This window comes from Halichoeres trimaculatus, unplaced genomic scaffold (genome assembly GCF_033239565.1).
Source record: "Halichoeres trimaculatus isolate MK-OKI-2021-1 unplaced genomic scaffold, fHalTri1.1 fHalTri1_scaffold_14, whole genome shotgun sequence".
Lineage (NCBI taxonomy): Eukaryota > Metazoa > Chordata > Actinopteri > Labriformes > Labridae > Halichoeres > Halichoeres trimaculatus.
Genome location: NW_027437192.1, coordinates 13275564 through 13298972, shown reverse-complemented (window position 1 = coordinate 13298972; position 23409 = coordinate 13275564). Strand labels below are relative to the sequence as shown.

The 23409-nt window shown below is 38.7% G+C and overlaps 1 protein-coding gene across 1 annotated transcript; it reads left to right on the top strand.

Annotated features, from left to right (window-relative positions):
* The first annotated feature begins 4499 nt into the window (after positions 1–4499).
* Positions 4500–22938, top strand: LOC141802887 (neurocalcin-delta B). Its single transcript, XM_074686677.1, has 4 exons — positions 4500–4715; positions 17198–17628; positions 20062–20167; positions 20634–22938. Exons 2-4 carry the CDS (start codon positions 17251–17253, stop codon positions 20726–20728), a joined length of 579 nt encoding a protein of 192 aa, XP_074542778.1. The 5' UTR covers positions 4500–4715; positions 17198–17250; the 3' UTR covers positions 20729–22938.
* The last annotated feature ends 471 nt before the right edge of the window (positions 22939–23409 follow it).

Genomic DNA, 23409 nt, shown 5'->3' with positions numbered 1-23409 from the left:
ACAGAGCTGTTTGAAGTCAAGGTGTAACTGCTTCTCACTCCACCTCCTCCGAGCAGATAAAAATAAAACTCCAAAACAATGTAGATGACTCGGCTGTACCTTTCAGAAATGATGTCTGCGCTGCAGTGTCATATCTGCTTTTATGTATTTTCTGCAGAGAAATAAGACAAGAAAAAAAAAATCAGTTATTATAACCCTACATCATTCTCTGCTTAAAAAAGTGAGGAATAAAGAATAAAGATGATGCTGGCTGGAGGCAAAAAGTCAATACAATATTGACAATACAAAAAATAAGCACATTAAATGAGTAATTTATCTGATAAAAAAAATATGCAAAAGTTATCACTGTCATAGTTTAACTGATGCATACAAATGTTCAATGAATGATTTCATTGCTATTTGTTAACATGCTTTGATCAGAATATTTAGCTTAATCGCTTTGAATTCGTGGCAGTGATGCTAATACAAGTTTCTAAGCCTACTAACAGCACTTGAGCTCATGTCCACGCTTACAATAAGAAAATTTATCATTTCTCTTTTCTTTTTTAACGATTCATATATTTTGTAATTCCATCATTAGTTGCGCTGTAATGACGTGACACCTGTTTTCCCCCTGGCGTCTCACTTGAGCTAAAATGTCGTTTTAACGTTTTGCTAAGTTAAATACCATAAATGTGGCTTCTCTTGCAGTTATTTTTATCCAACAAATTCTCATTTATGTGTAACTAACAAGGAACCATTCAAATCAAAGGCGAAAGGCGACTTACTCAGTGGTTAGCTACCACTCGTGGTAGCTAACTGGCGCTAATGCTAGCATTCCCACCTCTTCCTATCAAACATTACTGTAGCAAAGAGAGCATTTCTGTATAATCTGCCATTAACCTACATTTATATTGGGTTTTGTTGTGCATCTCTACCATGAAGTATCAATAACTCCCTGACATTTCCTGGCTAAGAGTAATACCCAGTAGGTTTTTAAGCTAACGTTGGCCGTTTCTGGTTTTCATTAACGTGTTGTTGTTTTCTATTTCACTCAGTCAGAAAACTCTGTAAAAGTTCTGTTTTCACTTAATGTTGAATCCAGAAGCCACATTGTGGAAATAATTTTGCAGATATCCCAAATTAATTTGATTTTTTTTAGATTGATTCACTGCAGTATGTCACAGCATTTAAGCTGAATATGGTCAAAGGTAAGGCCTTTATATATCACCTTTTTCTGCCTTTGTGTCTTTCTAAAACTCTTTTTTCCACCTTATGCCCTCAAAGTACTGACCATATTTAATTCAGGATCTTGATGCACAATCTAAACTGTGAAGCACATAAAGCTGTTAAATATAGTTCTCCCCAGGGAATGATATTGTAATTCATATATAGCCTATATAGGCCCAAATATGTTATGTTTGCAACCATTTGACTGCCTTTTGAGTCAGAATGAATGACTGACTGTTATATGACTATTATTTAATCTTATTTCTATCTGCTCCACATGCAGCTTTTGGAGCCCTATGGAGTTATCAGTGGACACCCTTTGTGCAATTCTTCAGTGACTCAGGCTTCCCTCCCTGAGGGTTTCATCCCTGGGCTTTTCTTGGACACGTTCAGGGGATTTCCCTACCTTCAGGTGCTTGTTATCTTGTAGGAACACAACAGAGACCTCAAACACATATATATACACACACAGAGACACAGTTCACACCTGTGACTGTCCAATTATTCTGAAGACGCTGAGCACGCAACTCTCAGCATGTCCTGGTTGAGAATAAATTCACCTGTCAGGTAATCCAGTGAGCCTGAGCATTAGTGTGCTGCTCATGACGCACAGCGATGAAATCACAGGTCGACTCAGAGGAGCAGGCCTTGTTCCCTGACTGCTGGAGGATCACCTTCTTCAGGTGTCCAGTAGTGTCTAAGCTTTTAGAGCAACAGATTTCACTGAATATGAAACACTCTTACACTGGGTAATAAATAACACTACACATTTTTATTTATAATGTAGTGGAGTAAAAACTTGCAAATATACGACCACAGTAATGGAGGTATGGTAATCAAAGAAAGTGTGATGCATTCTTGCAGGTTAACTCAAATGCTGAGAACTTCTGAATGAGTCACTGTCAGCAGCTTTCTATCAATAAGATCGTATTCATTAGCCAAGAAACCGGTGCCAGAGAGCTGAGCTAACCTCAACACTTTGGCCACATCCCTTGGCAGGTTCACAACAGCACAAGGTTAGCTCCTCGGGTTAGGTAACAGATAATCAGCGAGAAGAGCTGTTGCTCTTCTACTTTACAGCTCAGTGATTTCTCCATCCAGTCCTGGCTTCTTAGCCTCGTCTCGTCTCTAAAGCTGCTGTTACCTAATGATGGAGCCCGTGTAGAGCCATGGGGCTGGCTGATTTAGAAGTTGGCTCTGTAGTTCAAAGCCTCTTGGTGTTTGAGCAGGCCTTGCTGGTGTGCATATGGGAACTGTATGTGTCTGTGTAAGTGTATGGGGGGTGGGGGCTGACTGCAGAGTTGCTCTTCAGTGGAGAGCAAGTCAGATCAATGTTATGCAAACCTATTACTCAGAGGTTGCAGAGCTGCTTGCTAAACGGTACTCAAGCACTCTCCCTCAGGGTCAAACTCAATGATGAGCATTTGTTTCTGTAAAGGGTTAATTACGGTGTTTGTTTAAAACCAAAGACAGACTCTCAGCTTAATGAAGAATAAAAAAGAAATGACTCAGCTTATCAGAATTTCAATTTTGTTGCTGAAATATAGAATTTAATTTAAAGAGATTTTTTTATTTTATTTTGCACAACAATTCCGAATTTGCAGAATATTTAACCTGCAAGTTGGCATAAATATTTTTGATTAATAGTGAAGCCTTATACTGAAGATAAATGAGTGATGCAGTCTTTGTAAATCTACAGTTTTACAAGACTTGGTACCACTCTGGGTGCATTTGAATTTTGTACAGTTTTATTCATAAAACCTTTATTTCCAAGTTTCATATACCATAGTTTCTTTAACATTTCAGATCCTTGGGTGAAGTCTTGCCAGGGACCTGTGTTGCTCCTCACTCCTTTTTTCCCAGTTGACACTGTGCATTTTTGTGATTAATGAGAAGACCATCCCTGATGATGTTTTTTCCCCATCACTGGAGAACAACCTCAGGTTGATGATGTGTTTGACACTGTTGATGTATGCCTCCTTTCATGCATCTAAGCTGGCTAACCTCTAAGTTTGGCAATTTCACAGTTACATAATTCAATCTGTTCTGAATGCAACCTTCCTGAGATACATCTCCTATATTAATGCCTCTTAAAGTTACTTTAACATTGATGCAAATTTCTTATGCAACAACAACAAAATGTTCAAATAGAGACCTGGGATGATGTATGCATTAAGCATGCATATATTGATGTTTTAGTTTAAATGCAGTGAATCTGTCCATCTGTGCAGGATTTTGCTTGCTCAGCAGTTAGGAGTGGTTCTCAATGTACTTCATAAGGCCATTAAGAAAATGTCCTCTTGGAACACCAACTGAATAAGCCCCGTGGCTTTGACTTCCACTAATCATCTTAAGCAAAGCATGGCTCCCAATGTGCCTGCATGAGAACGCTTGTACTGGGCCACAGCAAATGCATGGTGGGTTATCACCACCATAATCCCTCTCATCATTGTCATCCACATGCAATACTTTGAAATGTATAAGCTTATGATGTTGCTGCTCTAACAGACTATATGTACTGGAGTAAATGTGAAAGGCTGTAGAGGATTACTCTTTGAAATGAAATGTATCCACTATATTGTTGACCTTTGTATTAATAATTCATGCAAAGGGCTGGGCTGGACATACATGTTATTAGGAAAAAACAGCAAGGCAACTAAGAGACTCATAATGCATGCAAAACTATAGATAGAAAAATACTTTTGCATGAAATAATATTTGCACATTTGGTATTGAAGTGTTTGGGCATTCTAGTTTTTCTTTTGCAGTATCTTTGGAAAACACATTATTATACAGTGGTAAACAGATAGAACAAATTAGCAACAACTGGATTTGGGGGAGAGTAAAGCAATGCATTACGAGGTAAAATAGAAACCACTAAATGAAAAGATTTAAAAGATACAGCAAATAGAATGTACATTTACTAAAGAAAATAAAATGGCATACGAAATAGATGTGTAAAAGAAGCCTATTAGAAATGCAAGTGCAACTGACTTGGGCATCTATGAATAATTGAGCATAAGTTACCACTAGTGCTGTTAGCATGTACCAAACGCAACAGTTTATGGTTTAATGACCACAATTGTTTTCTTTTACAGCAGATTTTTTGGAAACAAAATATTTTCACGGTATAACCATGATTTTGTTTATTGCCAGCAAGTCTGTAGCTTCTGTTCATTTTTTTTCTTACAAATAATTGCCGTCCAGGTGCTGGGTTCTGGTTGCCAAGACAACGCGGCTTCCCATTGGCTGCCGCCGCACCATGTGACGAGTAGGCTTGACGTCACGACTAGAGGCTGTGGGAGCTAAGCAGAGTCTGTGCAGCGGCTCAGGGAAAAAGCTTGGCAGAGTTTGGTCTGAGAGCAGCCGGGAAACTCCAGCTCCTGTGTGGCTCCTGCAACCTGTTGCCTGCCGGTTGTTGTCGCTGAAACATTTTGCCCTTCACTCCAGGTAATGGACTATTAGAGAGACTTTTAACAGGACCTCTACAGCAACTTCATCGCGAGGTAAGTTGTCGCTCATGTTGTGTCCGTCCCTCCCTCGCAGTTTGTCCGCTTCCTGTTACTTTCTTTTTGTTGCTTGCAGCTCAGGTGAGATGACCTTACAGGTTGAAGCTGTCATCGATCAGATTGAAGCTCTAACATACACTCTTATACGTCTTTATGATAGATTAGGAATACAAATACTTGCAGATTTCTCGCAACTTTTCAGCCGCGCAGTGTTACAAGATGCTAGCAGCGGATAAAGCTTTACCTAGATGTCTAATCGGATGAGGCTGTTTTTCCTGTCCTAAATGGACCCCCCAGGGGAGCTGTGAAGACGGTGCTTTTTGTCTTTTGCCTCTGTACACACTCCTTATTTAATTATTGCAGGACCGAGGACAGGAAGTGAAAAAGGATTCCAGCTTCCAGCCATGGCTGAGCGAGTTGTGGGTATCTTATTTCAGCAAATACACATCAGTCAGACTGTGGATTAAAGCAGCAGAGAGAGGGGGAAGCATTAATGTGCTGTGGGGAGGCAAGTGGGTTGAAATAGTTATTTTAGCTTGACACCTCTCATCATCAGTGCTATAATAGTGTATTTACAGTGAGATGTTTTGAACCAGAAGCTCTGAAAAATTTGAGTCTTTGCAGGTTATACAATATCCTCAAAACTGAAGTATTCAGAGGAGATACACCAACAACCAAGTGATTGGGTGCTTAAAAAAATACCCCAAACACTTACAGCAAGTAGCTTCTTCAACCAACAGAAATTTCTCTATGAGTCTAACATAAGTTATGAGAAGATAAAAAAATAATCCATCTCCAGAATAACTAAAATGACACTTTTATTCAGAACTGTTTTAGAGTAGTCAGATTTAGTTTTCAATAATATCAAGTTCTTCTCAAGTTCTATAAATAAAATAGCTCTGTTTTACTGTATATAGACTTAACAGAGACTATTCTGAAAATAGCTATTGGTTGCAAAAGCGAATCTATGTCTACTTCATGTTTTGACTTAAAAGAAGGACAAACAGCAACAAACAGATGATAGAAAGCTCGCTGCCTTCAAAGTGGTTTGTGTGATTTCGAGACCTCACTGAGTAAATTTACTTTCTTTGACTCGCGCCTTGAGGACCACTGCTGATAAACATAAACACACACTGGCACCTACTAGTTCCCTTTTTACAAAGTGTTTGAGATGTTTTTAGAAAACTTTAAAGAAGTGAAATGCTTGCCCCTGTCTTGTGAAGCCATGACAAGAAGATTTAAAGATCAGCAGAGGTGCTGACCAGAGTCAGGGTGGAGTCCAGATAATAGCCCCCTTTGGTGTCAAAGCATCCCTGCAAACATTTCAAGATGCTGAGCTCTTACAAATATGCGCTAAATTTGAACAGATGTTCTATTTTCATCTGCGTGGGTGTGTTGTGGGTTTGTTTTGGGCCAGACTGACCGCACTGGCAGCATCCTCTGTAGTTATGCTCGTCTGGGTAACAGCAGTTGTTGCCTCTTTTGAATTGAATTAAAGCTTTTTTAGAGAGAGCTGGATGGGGGGTGAGTGATTGGGGAGAAAACAAGGATGAGTGGAAGATTAGGGTGAACAAAAGAAAGAGCAAGAAAGCTTTTGATACTGTGATAAGTGTTGCGACGGAAATAAACATATTCTGGATGGTTTAAAAGGAAGTATTTTGGATTTGAAAGCTGCAATTTTTGGAGATGCTTTGCAGCAGAAATCTCTGGAAGAGAGGGGTGGGAGGTGTTTAGTCATCAGACAGATTGACATTTCCATCTCTGCAGCCTTTTGTCTTTAAAACTCGTTGTTCAGAGAGAGGCACAGTTCGATGTTCAGTGCAAAGTAAACAGCAGCCCCCCTCGTGCAATCAGGGACCATTTCCTGTGAGTGTGTATATGTGTGTGAGAGTGTGTCTGTGTGTGTGTGTGTGTGTTTGTCCAATCCAGAGTCTGTTTTGCGGCCATGCCTGCCTTCTTGCAGTTGTTGTCAGTGACACTTTTTTTTTTTTTATCTTGTTCTCATTCGCCGGCTCATAATGGCTTCTCTGTCATGACTGTGGTTTTTCTGCAGCGTCTTGACGCACAAAGCTCTCTGGCTGACAATGGGAGCTCATGTGTGCTGCATTATGATGAAGTTGCTGCCTCAGGTTTCTGGCTGAAAGGATGGAGTGGGATGTTAAACAACATTCAGAGAACAAAAGAAGCACTCAGCAGACATCATAAAGAAATCTGTTGTTAATATGCTTTTAACTTGTCACTCGTCTTTCTGATTAAACCTGTGTTTGGATCCCTGTGTGAGTTTAGTCAAAGCACTTTACAACATTCATATTCCACCAATGAACATTAGAATTACAGTATGCTGAGTCTTTTCACGAATGTGAGGCAATGATTGGTTTCAAGTAAGTGCTGAGTATTTTTAGCCTCCTTTTTAGGATACAAACTGGATTATATTTGCACTTTCTTTTAATCAACCAGTTGATTGTTTTTTTAATTGGGTGTTTTCTGTGCTGTCAAATCATCATAGAAAATAGCTTTTTCAGCCAAAAACCAAAGGATGCTCAGTAAAAAAAGAGAAACTAAGCCATAAAACACTTTCAGTCTGTTTGAATTTTGTGATATTGTGAATTATTGCTATAACTGGCACCTAATAAGTCAGATTTTAATTTTCTCCTGCAGTGGTAGAGCAGCTCAGCCTGCGCACCGAATAACACAGGAGATAGAGTTGCAGTCAGATATTCAAGGAGCCACTACAACATCCTACACATCACAGAGCCTGTGCCTCACGATATTTGTAACGCGAGCTCCAAAGTGCTCCAAAAACTATGCTGTGCTGCTGCAGCAGGTTGGACGATGGTTTGAAATGTTTTGCCGACCACAAGCAGGACTGTAGCCAACAGATGGTTTCCAGAGGGTTTCAGATAGATGCATGTTGAAGAGGGCCCAAAAGGTCAAAGGTGAGATGCCAACAGACCCTGATACTGTTGATCAAATGCTTTGAGAGTTAGGGTAAGGATGAAAAAGAAGTTTTCAGAAACAACACGTGCGATGCAGCAAGGTTTAGCTGTCTGTAATGGTCCCTCTTCCTGCAGACGAACACTTTTGGAGTCTAGATTTTGCAAGTAATTACAAGCAGCCCTTTTGTGATAGAAAAATCATCAACAAATTTAGATGAGCAACTATTATCAGGGTTCATTGTGATATTTCTGGTTACTGGACAAAGAAGTATATTGGAAGCATCTGGAAGATTAGGATTCTGTTTTTACTGGAAATTTAGAGACAAAAACAGATTAATCTCAACAAACAACAGCCAGAAAAAGATAATAAAGTAATCATTTGCTGCAGCTCTATTAAAAAAAAACTTAATAAACTGTAGGAAGTGAGTCGCACTGGATATTGGCACAAAAAATCTTCATTACTGCTTCATCCACATGTCTGAAACGTAATCCATAAGGAGCGATCTATAGCTATGAACCACTTTTTAACAGATTCTGGTCACAGATGTTTTAGTCTTGTTTTTAAACTTGTTTAAAATCAATGGTAAGCCTTTTCCAGCTCTGATGATAATTTGAACAGGATGATGGGAGCGGGTAAATAACAGAGATAATGATGGTCATGTCTTTGTGTGTGTGGTCGTTTCAGTTTGTTCCTCTCACAGAAAGACAAAGTCGATGTTGTATTATCTTCTCACGGCTGAGCTGAAACAGATTGCAGCTCTTGATGCTCCAACATTTGTTTTCCTGTTTCGTTCAGAGGGTCTAAGCTCTGTGGCGTGCTGGTGGAGTTATCTTGTTTTTGTTATGAATGTATCATTCATTAAGTCGCTACCTGTGACCTGCTGTCTTTCATTCACTCAGGCTCTCCTCGGGCCTCCTCTCCTGCTCCCTCTGTCCCTGGATTATCTGCTGGACTCTTAGGTTCAGATTTACCTGCAGGATATAAATGGAGACTTCTGCTGCTTACGTAAACAGACAACAAGATGTTCTGGGGCCAGAGTCTCGTGGAGGGCCCCTGATTCAGGGAGTAAACATGAGGGAAGTGTTCGGCTGCTGGAGGAGTTTGTGTGAAGTGTGGAGTGTTGGTGACACTGTGGTGCCACTTTCATATGTTGTTTGTCAAGTTAATGTAAGGAAAACATATTCAAAAGGAAAACAGTTGAGTGTCTGTAATTTTACTCTCAACTTTCTTTTTTTTAAGAGTTAGATCAGCTTGATTTCTGATTTTTCCCTTGATCCAAACTGGCAGTTTGTCACATTTTTCTATCACAGGCAGTAAGATGTGATATAAATTTCTCTATTGTGAGATAAGTAAGGGAATATCTATCCTGTTTTAGGAATCAACTATCAAATAGGATACAAAATACAAAAAATAAGCTACAAGGGCAAAAGTGTCCATTAAATAATACAAATAATACATAATGAAGTAACGTCTTGGGTTTAAATACAAAAGCAGAACAAGTTAGTGTCTAATCATCATTATCATTGGAGCCTGTGACTATATACCTGCACCCTCAATTTCCATCTCTATCCACTGTCCTATCCTGTTTCTGACTGATGGTTTAAAAGCTCTCAAATAAGCCTAGAAAAATAAGCATGGGCTCAAGCAAACAGTCCAGAAATTTCTATCACAGAGAGAATATTTAAATCCTGAGGCTACAACTCATCTCGATGCTAGTGATTTAGTTCCTTATAACATGAAAGCATGCTGCCCAAACTGCTTCACATAGTAACAAAAAACAAGTAGCAACAAAAGTGAAAATGAATTACAGGTAGTTGAGAAATACAAAAAAATTGGTAAAAAAAAAAAAAAAAAGCAGACTCCAGTTTAGAAAAGCAGCTCTCTGGTTTCCTCAAGAAAAAGTACTGAGAGCTTTCAGCTTCCAGGACTGAGAGGAAGTGAGCTCCAGTGTTTTGGTGCATCAAACAGAGAGCTCTTTGCAGGCGTACAGATAACTTGCTTATCAAAAGATGTGCACCACATCCTTATCTCACAGTCTCTGCTCAACTGTAAATGATTGGAACCAGGATTATTTTTTTAACTGATTTAATTTTATGGGTGGTTAAAATCTGCCTTTGAAGCAGTTTGGCAAACATTATTTATTAGAGAATATAAAAACTAGATTATATTTTCTCACTTGGATAACAAATGTACATTATTTCAGTTCTGATACTCAGAAGAATCAGATTCGCACCAATATAACAAATCAGCAGCTGCTGATCAAAATGATGATTCAGAGGCTTTCTACTTGTAATATATCAAACAAAGATGGCAGATAATGACTCCTCCTGCGTTTATACAAGGGATGCACAGATACCAATCTTGATAGCGGGTCCAAAGCTGGATCAGTATCAGTGGGAAGGGGTCGATCCATGGTGCTGATCCAAGCAACCAGCTCTATGTCTTTTACTTTTCTTTTCTTTTCTTTTTTTTTCTTTTTTTTTTTTTTTTTTACCAGCGCTCTTGGCCACTTGATTTTAAATGTTACCTCTGATGCACTTTCTTTCTTTTTTGATGTATTACCAGTCTATAGGGTATAAAAGTTTACAATAAATTAGAATTTCTGTACATTTTGAAGCTTTTTTGCTGGATAATATTTTAATATTTTATAGTTTAACTAAATATTAACTGCGATAATTACATATACTCATTTTTTTGCCTTTTATCCAAAACATTACCAGTCTTTTCCCACAGTTAGGCATGCAGGTTATTGTTTAACACTGGTATCGGTATTGGAACCAGAAAAGTTGGATCAGTGCATCCCTAATTTTTACATATTGGTAAATGTAGCAATGTAGGGTTTGGGTTGAGCGTTGAAGATGACTACACCGGTCTTTTTTTTTTTTTTTTTTTTTAAAAAACAAGCTTAAACATGGTCTGAGTCACCAAAACAGGTATTTGGAAAAGTTTTGCTTTCATAAGTCATATGTTTCTGTTTTTGGAGAGTTTCTTTCCCTCATCCTGCTTTTTGCTTTAAATCTGAATGGATACCATTTATACCTGATTGAAACGATTACAGGACAGTTCCTTTGTTGCTGTTGCCCATGTCCTCTTCTCATATTGTCTTAAACTGATCATAAATAGGATGCACTGAGGCCTGGTGTTGTCTGTAGGTGTTAAATCTGTCACGGGGTCCAGCAGGTTGATCTTGTGTACAGTCACTGTCATCAGAAAGTGAAAGCAACAGCCTGTTCTCTGTAGGATTATACCTGCACACCAGCCGCTATCTCAGACTCTCAGAAGGTTAAAACAGTCGGTACCTGGTGTTCGCCGACTCGTCTTGACCTCAGGAGATGGTTCAAGGAGGTAGAAACTTGGCCCACCATGTGACCTGTCCACTAGTCAAAGTCCCAGTTACGTAACAGAGCTGCTGCAGGTCTGCCAGCAGCAGCGGCAGGGCAGGTAAGAGTCTTAGCGGTTAATTGTGGGCTGTGATCTCTGAGAGACAGAAATAGATAGGATGTTCAGTGAAGGTCTGAGCTCTCATCTCGTCAACGACTCTTTAAAAATACACGGAAACCATCAGCCAAGAGGGAGTGGGAAGGAGCTCACAGTGTTGGCAGTGGATGCTACATTGTGTCACGGGAATCTGTCCACCATCACATCAGCATACTGAGTTGGACAGTGATGAGGATGGAGGGAAACACTTTCCCTTTGAGTGTCTGAAAGCAGCGCTTGTACACACTTTAATGTGGTTGTGAGAGTCGATAAAGATGAATAAACAGAGAGAGAATACATATAAAAGTCTCTTCTTGGAGAATTAACAGTTGTTCAAAATGTCTTTAAATAATGATGCCGCAATTATAACTCAGCATGACCTTTGAAACAGAGAAACATTCACACTCAGAGGCCTCCAGTTATAGAATACAAGTCATCAACAGTGAAATTTTAGCTCACCCATGTCTGTGGACTGTGGGAGGAAACAAAAACCCACAGGGAGCAGCATGCAAAAACGACACCGACTGCACCCAGCAGATTAAAAAACCTGCAGAGAGGAATGACACCTTGTTGGGTTTATCTGTTCTCCTCACCCAGCATCACTGATGCATGAATTCAAAAGAAAATTTCAATGAGTGGAAACACCAACACATGTGCTTTTACAACTGATATGTGAATAAAAAAGCCTTAATGTGCTTTAAATTTGGTTCGTTTGGCCAAAAAGTTGCCTGATAATAACCACAAATCGTTGTGGCCACACTTGAGTTATTTCAAAACTCTGCCTCTGGGTTAGGGTTAGGGTTAACTGGCAAAAAATGAAATACTTTCTGTAAATAGAGATGTATAGAGAGCTGTTAAAAATGTAACTTTGATGTAAAACTTAAAGATGTTTCATGTCCATGCCACAGTAACGTGTTATGTCTTCAGGGTGGAGGAGCTCAACCACATAAAATTGGGCTTTGTATTTAAAAAAAATGTCATATAAACAGACTAAACCAGCCATTATAATGAACATAGACTAATAGTTGGTGGATTTAATAATCTGTTCATATCTAAGACACCACTGACAGAGACAAGTAGAGAGGTAAGGGCTACAGGGTTTGGGATGTGCAGTTTTTTCGTCTGGTTTATGTTTCTTTGTTTATTTTAAGTTTCTCCACAAAAAGTTTAAATTAACTTTGAATTTCAGTCTCAAAAAAGAGTCTTATTTATTATTTTAAAGACTGTTTTGGGCTTTTTTGTGACAGAGAAAGAGACGTGCGAGAGAGGCAGAAGTTTAGAAGTCGAACCCTAAACCAGCTCCTTTCAGGGAAAGACGCAGCACGATGTGTCGTAATTAAACAAAAAAAGGGATAGAAAAAATCTCAGACACTTAAATTGAGCAAAATATTGTTTCTAAAGTTAAAGTGGGAATTTAACTTGCAAACAAAAACAAACCAGTTTGACAGAAAAATGATGTGTACAGGTGAAGTTGACCCGAAATTAAAAGCCAAATTAGACAAAATAAGCCTTTAAGAGCTTTTTACAGTAATAGAATAATAATGTGTAATGTTTATCAAGCCATGACAACACAATAAGCCTGTCCTTCTTAACAGAGTCACAAACATCTCACTCTGCTCTGTTTCTCCACATGAATGTCCAAACGTTGGTATTAAAAGAGCCTGTATGGATCAGGACCTCAGCTCAAATCAAACCACTTAATGCAGAAAGTCTCGCTGCGTGCTTCTCGTAATCAAAGACCAGTGTTTTACTGAAAAGCTTTCTGCAGCGATTAACACACGCCAGACAAAAAGAACCAGAGTGATTGTCGTCAAGAGAACAACACGGACCCCGTCATGATTGGAGCGCTCTACAAAAAACATTTGAGAAAAGAAAAAGCACAAAATGGCACAACATGAGTCCTGATCACAGCATCAGGTCTGAGTCTATGAATAGTGACAGGTTGATAGCAGGAGGCGTGTGTGTTAGTGTGTGTCTTACAACCCTGATATGATTTATTTGGATATTATAAAGGTGAGCCATGTCTGAGCTGAGATTCACTCATGTGATGGATCAATAAGAGGGATGTTTTTCTGTGTATTTGTTTTTATTTTGAGGGGGAATCTTAATCACAGAAACATAAAAACGTGAAACGGTAACATCTTGTCCTCTTGAATGACAAACTGAACGGCTTTTGAGAGAGTCTGTAAAGGAAAAAGTGAGTTTGTGTGATTTGTGGTGCAGTTGATTTTTAGTGGCATTTAAAAAAGTTGGGTAAGAATGAGACAAGATCAGCTCCTGAAACAGTTTTATTGTGATATGTTCGGGTGTTTTGATAAGATGAGCGATGTTTCAGTTGGTTGGTAATGCTTACTTATGTCCTGCTGTGGGGGTAGTTAAAAATCATCGCTCAGATATTGTTATTGTTGTTATTGAAGCAATATCAATGAGTCATCTCCCTCCCTCTGTGTTATTGTGATGTACTTGCATCATTTGTTTTAATTACTTAATTGTGTTTTGAAGGATTCTGTGTTCAGATTTGCGGTTTAATCATGCATAAGTCCCCCTCCATTGGATGAAAAAGAGCAAGTCGCTACAAAACTGTTTCAGTTATGTTCATATGGAGGTCCTAACTGAACCATCAAACATGCAAAGTGTTCTCACAAATGTATTTTTATTTGTTTTCAAATTGACTTAAAAACAAAAAGTCATTTGACCAGAAATCACTGCAGTGATTTGTTTACTGATTGAACTGCTGCAGGTTTATCTCCTCTTTTAGGGACTTATTGGTCTTATTGGAGGGAAGAGGTAACATCCATCAGGTGAAATAATGGAGAGTGTGGGTGTGTGTCAGTTGTACGTACTTTTATTTTGTTGATCTTTTATTTGTTCCATTTTGTTTATAACTTCAAAAAATAGTGATGAAACAATTTTACAGTGTGGCACAGATAAAGGCTTAAAATGTGATTGTTGTTTGTTTGTGCATGTCTTTTGCTTCAAAATAAAGAAAAAACAGGACCATTTAAACCCTCTGACCTTTCAGGATTGGCATTCAAGTACACAAAATGATTTCAAAATCATGTGGAATAATTTTTTTGGTACAGTAATTTTGCATTGAAAGAATGCATATTTAAAGAAAAAAAAAGTAAAACCTTCCCAATGTGTCAAGAACTGGTCAAAAAATACATCATTAACAAAATAATATAGCAATATTTGTTGATGGATATTGTTAAAGGTTCAATAAACATCTCGGTTCCAAACAATTAGGATTTTCTGGCTTTAAGTGAAAGGTTTACAGAAGGGTTGCACTGATGTGAAAATTTTGTCCAATACTAATATCGGATATTAATACTGTTGTTATGGCTATAAACTGATATTTACCGATATCGGTATTGGTAAAAAAAACAAAACAAAAAAAACGTTAAAAGAATCTGAGATGATGTGTTGTAGTTCAGAGGGATAAATGTGATCAAGAAAGTACGTTTTTATCTGTTTTTTGGATCAAAAACAGGAAGAGAGACATAAAAGAAAATGGTCCACTCTTAGGTTGTTTTGGTGTTTACAAAGTCACAGAAAACAATATTATTTGGGTCTTGAAAGATCATTCAAGATGCTCTGAAAATGCCGGCAGCTAATGAGTAAATATCGTCTGATACCGATATGTTAAAAAATGACCAACATCTACTGATACCAATATTGATACTGGTATATTGTGCATCTCTCGTTTACAGGGCTAAACAGCCTCCATGTTGCCATGTTGTCTCTCTTCATTCTGGTCTGTCTGCTACAGTCGAAGTTATTTATTTTTCTGGTTTATTTTGAGGCTTTTAAGGCTTAATTGAGAAAGGCTAGGACCGTGGATAGAGCTGGCAGAGAGAGCAGGTAATGGAAAACAGTCAAGGACCAAAATTTAGCCCTGCTTCTGTCTCATTTAAAGCCAGATGCACTTCTCTCACACGAGGGGCTGCTGCTGTGTTTTGTTCGAGGTGTAATGAGTGTGTAAACAGGTGATAATCTACACCTCATGCTGCTCCAGCGTTCTCACTTTCATGGTCGTGGACCATAGGCAACAGCAGGGGACGCTTTGTAAAGAGGAGGCCGCCACATCACCACGGCTTATGTTTACTCTGACTTAATTAAAGGATTATAGCTGGTCGTTTGTGCAACATGTGAGCATGAAATAAAAGCAGGGAACGGCTGAGGCTTTGCATTAGCTGCTAACAACACTCATGGAAATGGAAAACATGAAGGAATTAATTTAAGTGCAACAACAGCTTCATTTAAAAAGGAGGAATCACTGAATAGATTTGGGTTTAATTGTCCTGCATTCACTCTGCATTTCTGCTCAGAGTGTTTCCTGTTATTAGCGCCTTCATTCATGCTGAGTCCATTCACCAAAACCTGACTTCCCAGGGTTATTGGCAGCTCCTTTTCAATCCTCATTGATTCATTAGTGGATTAACTGAGAGGAACTACGTCAGATGAGTCAAATGGGGTTGAAAACAATCTTCATTTGTATGTTGGACACCGACGTATAACTGTTTTTGTGTCATTAGGTAGATATTTAATAATAAATTTCTTAGAAAAGGAGTTATAACACAGCTAATACAGCAACTAAGTATGTCGCTGAACACTCAGTGATTCATTTCTTTTCTGTTTCTATCTCTGGCGTCTCTCAAAGAAACGGAGAGAGACCACAAACCCTACCTGAAAACACAGTTAATGCAAATCATTTCTCCCCCTCCTGGAATAATCTACCTGTACGGTAACCCTGACCTGACATGGCTGATTTGTATCTGTCATTATCCTCGCTTAAGCCTAGAATAGCTCTCCTCTTGTCTTGAACCAGGAGAGCACAGCTCAGCAGCAGCACCTAGCAGAAAGTGCTAAGAGCATTAGCTGCAGGGTTAGATGATGAACTGCATCCTCTGTTGACTGTTACAGCTCCCCGTTTGCTCTCTAAAACTGCTCCCTTTATCCAGAGGCGTGTGGGTTAGACACTCAGAAAGCACTAAAAGTAATTGGACTCGGCTTCTTGATTGTTTTCTTTTCTGCAGTTTTTACTTCAAAGGACTCATCAAAACTCGAATGGGGTCGATAAAATATCTGAATTTTCATTACCCAGGATGTGAATGTGTTCAGAGACATCGGTGTTGAAGTAGCTGCAGGAAGTGGAAGATGCATCGGTAGTGGTGTTCACAGACACATCCACATGCATTCAGCTCGTCAGCTGCACTTTTATCACTGAGACAGTGGGTGTGGTTGTGCATCTGTGGTGGATGTGCAGCGTGTCGAAATTTGGTGCAGAGGAGTCAAACTTCGATGTGCAGATGCAGTCGACCACAAATTCTGCTTCATCTCTGCAGAGTACACATATCTGTCAACTAGATTACAGAAAAGAAAAAAAGTGACAGTAAAACTAATTGATCCCAGAATCAGGTAAAATGTGAACACAGAATTAAAGATTATGTGATATCAGCAGTTAGAGTGCATCTTGAATTTGTTTTACTCTCAAAACAGCCACTAAAAGGAGTAAAGGGATATGACATGTCTTGAATGCCTTTTGTAAAACCAAATGTCAGTTTTCTCCTTAAAAGGTAACACCACTGTAAATAACAAACATTTTTTCCAGCGATGCTCGTAATTGCAAAGATTTTGAGAAACTTTTCCCCTTTATGGAGCGTTTTTGTTGCTGTTCGCCTCCTGATTTATTTTGGTGTACCTTGTTTGAAGCAGCCAAGGTGCTGGAGCTAAAAGAAACCAAACACACACAGCTTGTAAAATGTTAATGGTGTGTTTATAACTTGTTCTACAGCTGCCAAGGGACACAAAGTGGAAGTTGCGGCTTCAGACTTTATTTTTGTGTCTTGTGAGTGGATTTATTTTGCCTTAAAGCAAAACAAAAACTGTGGGTAAAACTCTGAGGATAATCCAGCGTTTAAATGTCTCAAAGTGCTTTATGATTGCAAGTTCTCTGTTTTTTCATCCCGCCTTCCTCCAGTGTGCTCTCTCTCATGGTTGTTTCAGATAAGTTCTCACAGTCTTTCTCTCTCTGTGTCCCTCTCGTCCCTCCTCCCTGTCCACAGTCTAAATCGCCGCTGTCCTCACATCACCCACAGCCTCCACAGAAGAAGCAACCATGGGCAAACAGAACAGCAAGCTCCGTCCCGACGTCATGCAGGACCTGATGGACAACACGGACTTCACCGAGCATGAGATCACCGAGTGGTACAAGGGCTTCCTGCGGGACTGCCCCAGCGGTGCTCTCTCCATGGAGGAGTTCAAGAAGATCTACGCCAACTTTTTCCCGTACGGAGACGCCTCCAAGTTCGCGGAGCACGTCTTTCGCACGTTCGACGCCAACGGAGATGGGACTATAGATTTCAGGGAGTTCATCATCGCCCTGAGTGTGACCTCTCGTGGTCGTCTGGACCAGAAGCTGAAGTGGGCGTTCAGTATGTACGACCTGGACGGGAACGGATACATTAGCAAGGCGGAGATGCTGGAGATCGTATCGGTGGGTTTGCGTTCCTCCCTCTGCTTGATCTCTAGCTTTCACAGCTCACATGTCAGTGTCACTCATTGCATGCTAACATGGTAACATCATGTTCCTCGCTCCTTTAACTACTCCTGCAGTGTCATGTTTTAGCTCAGCCATCCACACCAGCTGCTGCACCGTATATCCATCTGTCCCAGAGTTCTGCATGATTTGACTGCAGGAAAACCAGCTGCTGGGTAAATTTAGAAACCAGCAGTTTCTCTCAGGCCCTCAGACGTCTCTAAAAAAGCACCGGCTGTGCTGTATTTCCAGAGAGGGAGAGGTTGCTCCTCTGATCCTCGTATTGACTCAGCACTCGTCCAGTCACTGCGCGCTTCTGGGAAACACTTTCTCTCCCCACACTCATCAACCGTATGTTTTCTCACAACAAGGATTCTCACAAACAGCAGGCGCTCTTATTGGATGAATGGTTCAGACTTCTGCTGCAGCTTTTAACACACGCACACACTCACAGGGAGCGCAATCCCCTTCACATGCTGTTACATCACACTTCATGGTGCTAAAGTGAGCGATGTGCCAAAGAGTGTCTAATCCTATTGTCCAAGCCGATGTTCTTTTGCGTATATGTGAAAGGATACCTTCACACTTCAAGTCAGTCCAGATTATCTACGGCATGGAGCTCCATGCAAGGGTCGTTTACGTCGTTTATGCTGGCTTTGCTTGTTTGTTCTTTGCTTTAAACATTTCCTAAAGGGGAAATGCTGGACATCATAAACAATTTGATCCATTTTTAGAATAGAAAAAAAAAATTCAACTGACACCACCAAATTTAAAAGGAGCGAGTCATACTCAAGCAAATTTTTTAATAAATTTCATGTGTAACTTTTCATTAAAAAAAATAGAGTATGAGACAGACAGTAAAAATAAATATACACACTACCACGAAGTAAAGCCAGAGTCCATGCCAGTCCAGAAACAATATTATAGGGATGACAGTAAAAAAAACTTGAAGTCCAAGACTGGATTGAAGGTCTAAGTGCAGAGTCCATAAAATTGCTAATAAAAACCTTGTGTTTAGAATAAGATGAAAAAAACACCAATTATAAAGTAATGTTGGAAATACACACTGTACAGCATGGAAGTATCCACTCAATCATCACTTTGTTATTTTTTATTGAAGAGTCCCAGATTTTTAGGATCTTGAGTCATGAATTGGACAGAGTGTAGCCAGGGCAACTTTAAGGCTTGTTACAGGGCTTAAAAAAGTTTATAAAGGGTTAAAAAAGGGTTAAAGCACTTTCAAACACAAGAAGAAGATGATGTTACATGATTAAACTCTCTTGCATCACTTTGCAGGAAATGTTGATGATCAGAGTAGATAACTTGCAGATTCACCACAATACTTCAGCTGCATTTCTCTAACACTCAAGTTAATTCAAAGCTATTTCTAGACCATTTTTTTTCAATCCAATAAAAATAAATACAAAAATAATCAATTTAAAACATTAAAAACAGAACAGCAGTAAACCCTGTCAAGAGAGAAACTACAATGTGCTGTTAACGTCTGATAAATGACTTCAGATGTTTCAATGATTCATTTTCTGTCAGTAGTTTTGATCTTATCATTGTAGCAGATGCCTGTTGTGAACTTTTAGATAAGACAGTTGATTCTTATATCTTTCTCAGTGTTATCTTCTCAAATACAGCAACAAAATGACAGTCACATGATGTCAAGATAGTTTTCCAAATATTACACTTATGCCTCCTCATTACAACAGATCAATCTATTTCTTAATCGACAGAAAAGTTATCAATTATACTTAGCCTATTTATTTGGTCTTCCACTTTAGACATTAATTTTTTTTTTGTCTCAGATCAGGCTTGATTTATTCTTAGAGCAATTGAGCGACAATGAGAATCATTTCCTTTGATTAATGAAACAGATATTAAATAGAAGGGTACCTGCTGCCAGTGTCAACATTTTGCTGTGTGACAGTGTCAGTTTTCTTGATTCAACCCTGGTCTAACAACATGAAGTGCATCTCAGACATGAAAAGTGTCTGTTCACAGCACAAGAGCTGTACATAACATGAGTGTAATCCTTTATTCCTTCCCCTCTCAGAGGAGATAACTTATCTGATGAGTCTCTTTGCAACAAACCGGCTGAAGTAAAATTGCATTGTATGTCCTTGCTTTTCCTTCTCTGGCTGCAATAACTGACACAAAGCAAGATTGGGCTCTTAGCTCTTTGTTGTTCCTGTTGTTTTCTGTCTTGTGTGTGGCTGAGGTGAATTGTTCATGTCTGATTAAGATATGTTCTTCTGAATGTGTGATACAGCCTGGTTTGACTCCTGCGTCAGGGGGAGACGTGTGGATGTTCAGATGCATGCAGTCACAATCCAGTCCAGTTACACTCTGTGATTTCTCACGCTGTTCCCTCTTCATCCTCAGGCTATTTACAAGATGGTGTCCTCTGTGATGAAGATGCCTGAGGATGAGTCAACACCTGAGAAGCGCACAGATAAGATCTTCAGGCAGATGGACACAAATAGAGATGGTGAGCTGAGATTTCACTTTACAGCAAAACAAGCCTTTCACGTAACGTCATTAAAAACTCACAGTGTGATTTCACCAGATTTAACACACAGGGTTCAAACCAGTCCACTTTGATTTGGTGTCAGTTACATGAAAGTTTATTAATATATGAAAACTTTTAAATGTCTTTTGTTACATAGAAATGATCAAATAATGGATAAAAGCTCCAGCCTTTGGTTTAGTTGATAAATTATCAGCCTTTGAGCCTGCATACCTCTGTTTCATGTTGATTTCTTTGACATTATGTGTTATACCAGGATATGTTATTATCAAATGAAATGAAGCAAAACTTTCACTATGACAAATTATGCTCAAATTATCACAAAGCTGAAAACTATCTCATTAAGATAAAAACAAAAAAAAACTTGTTATGAATAGTGTTTGAATATGATTTAATTTTCCTGTGTGTGTGTGTCTGTCTCCTGTAGGTAAACTGTCCCTTGAGGAGTTTGTTGAAGGAGCAAAGAACGACCCCTCCATCGTGCGGCTGCTTCAGTGTGACCCCAGCAGCGCTGGGCAGTAGATATCTGGACTTTTTTCCTCTTCAAGTTTGATTAATTTCTTCAAAAACCCACCCCAGCTGACCCCTCCTGAGATTATTGACTTTCAGTCACTTGAGCTATAGAGGCACATGCACAAACATGTAAGCACACAGTTATCTAAGTATAGACATCATGCTACAAATAACACATATATTCTTTCAGACACCCACAAGCACACACACTGTACATGTGCCTCTATGTCAGGTCAGAATCTCCAGACAACGAGGGGCTTTGATACGGTACAAATCTAACCTAAAGGACTGAAATCCCATCAAAGACTTGTTCAACACTGAATCAAAGCTGTGCTGTCTCGATCTAAGAGGACAGCAAACATGGATAATCCATCAGATTTGTGAGGTACACTGAGCCGAATCCAAGTTCGCTGTCTCTTTTTATGTTATTTTGTTGTTGTTTTTAAATGCATTTTTCTCTACTTTAGGGAATCATGCTCATTTCTTGTTTCACTTTTACCGACTTGGGTTGTTGATGGCGTCAGTCAGACCTTTTCTCAGAGTATTGCTGTCAAACTCGACACCTGCACTGGATGAAATGAAGTATGTGAGTCTGGGACTAGTGTTCACAGCTGACAGTATGGCTCATGTAGACAGGTCTGGGTAATTTAGTTTTTTAACTGTTGAAGAATTTTTGAAAAGGATGACATTTTTTATGTGTATTTTGGAAGAATGTTACATCAAACCAAAACTGACTCACACTTCTTCTTGAAGGGATATTATGACTACAGATTTCAAGCATCTGTTCTTTTGAAAGTGACTTTTTATGCCAAGTTCTGTGTCCACACATACACAAAAAACCCACAAATATTAACACTTTAACTTTAGTGATGAACACATGAACTTGACATATGAATATAAACCGAGCTGTGATTTTTTTTTCTTCAACTTTGATTGAACAAGCGTATCAGTAAAACAAAAAAAGTTAGATGTTATATGAATATATAGTATGTACTTATATATTCTTTTACTCTGTTATTCTGTGATAACATTGTGGCGATTTGCCGCAATCAAATATTTCATTTGAATTTTTTGACGTATAAATTATTGGAATGTGATGATAAACAATTTATTTTCTTTTACTTGACAAATACGATATGAAAGAAAGTTGTACAGTATATTCACTCATATTTATGCTAGAGACGATAAAAAGGAGAGGACCACACATATTGCTATTGCTTTTTTTCCATCTTGACAGAAAATTCACATAGATCTCAGTTTGATTTCGAGCCGGAAACCACTTGCAGTCTTTGTTTTTCCTGAACAGGGGGCTACAAGAATGATGTTTTTTGTTGAAACAGGCATCATGCTACATCTACATCAAAGTGTAATTGCATTGCAAAAGAAAAAGCTAATGTTGGGAACTGAACAAACCTTACTACTGACACCATAATCTAACTTTACCCCTATCAAGCTTCTAACTTCTCTGAAATTTGGCTCAAACTATTTAAAATCTCTTACTTTTTTGGTAGTGTTATGTAACTGATTGTTAGCAACCACATCTGCTTACAGCTCAAAAAAAAGGTATCGTTTATATAGTAGGACAAACCCTAAACTTTTGTAAGCTGTTCGGGCATATTTTAGGACTTATCGCCCTCAGCACTGTTCAGTATGTAAAGAAAAATATGAACTGACTTCATCTTTCATAAATGAAAACAAACATCTGTAATTGTTCAACTCTGAGTGCTTCTGTGGTTCAAGATTACTGATACTCTAATTTTTATGACTCAGTCATTTAACTGACAGAACAAAGCACTGACCTCTGTAGTGAGAAACAACATCAACCAACCTCATTATGTTTTTGCAGGATTTTCTGAAAGATCTATTCTGTTCTGCTTTTACTTACACCTACTTGGCCCTGCTAATTTGAAGACCCCATGATATCATACAACTGATTATGGGTGGAAAACTTGTGACTTTAGGGGGATAATATAACTGTTTCATAAAATCTCTGGGCTTCTTGCACATTTAAAGTAGGTGATCTGGTACTTCAGTCCCACATTTCACTTCAATAGCATCTTGTGGTCAAGTGCCAAATATAGATGAATAAAACAAAAAAAGAGAACAGTATTGTATCCATTTATACTGTACAGTTGTTACCTGTCGAACAAAAAAACTTCAACTGTATCATTTTGTAGATTTTGTATTGTTAACTTGCATAATGTGTTCTGTGTAGGATGTCCATTTTGTTATTCAAATAAAAACAAAATGGGAAAACCAGATGTCAAAGAGTTATCTCTCCAACTATGAAATCCAGTCACTGATATTGTGTAATCACTATTCCCTCTTGTGGCATCTTCAAGGTAAAATGTTTGAAATGTCCATTAATCCATTCACAACCAAATGCCTGCATTGCTAATGAAATTCCTCCTGGGCTCACTGTTGGATGCTAACTAGAAAATGTGGGCATGGTAACAGGCTTAACAAGATATTCAGCCTGTTTGCATTAATAAACCTAACAGCTTTTGTTAGCTTTTTTCTTTTCAGCATTTGAGCAGTTTTGTTACTCCAAGACCTTGTTTTTAAAGGCCAGCACCAGAAGAAGTGTAATGTAAACCAAACGTGACAGAACAAATCAAATCCGCATTACATTTAGTTTAAAATAAAATTTAAAAATGCTAAAGCTAGACTACTTTAGTCACCAAAACAGC

Coding starts and splice junctions, on each gene's coding strand:
- LOC141802887 (XM_074686677.1), top strand. CDS start 17,251: ATGGGCAAACAGAACAGCAAGCTCCGTCCCGACGTCATGCAGGACCTG. Junction 17,629..20,061: donor AGATGCTGGAGATCGTATCG/GTGGGTTTGCGT, acceptor CTTCATCCTCAG/GCTATTTACAAGATGGTGTC. Junction 20,168..20,633: donor GATGGACACAAATAGAGATG/GTGAGCTGAGAT, acceptor TGTCTCCTGTAG/GTAAACTGTCCCTTGAGGAG.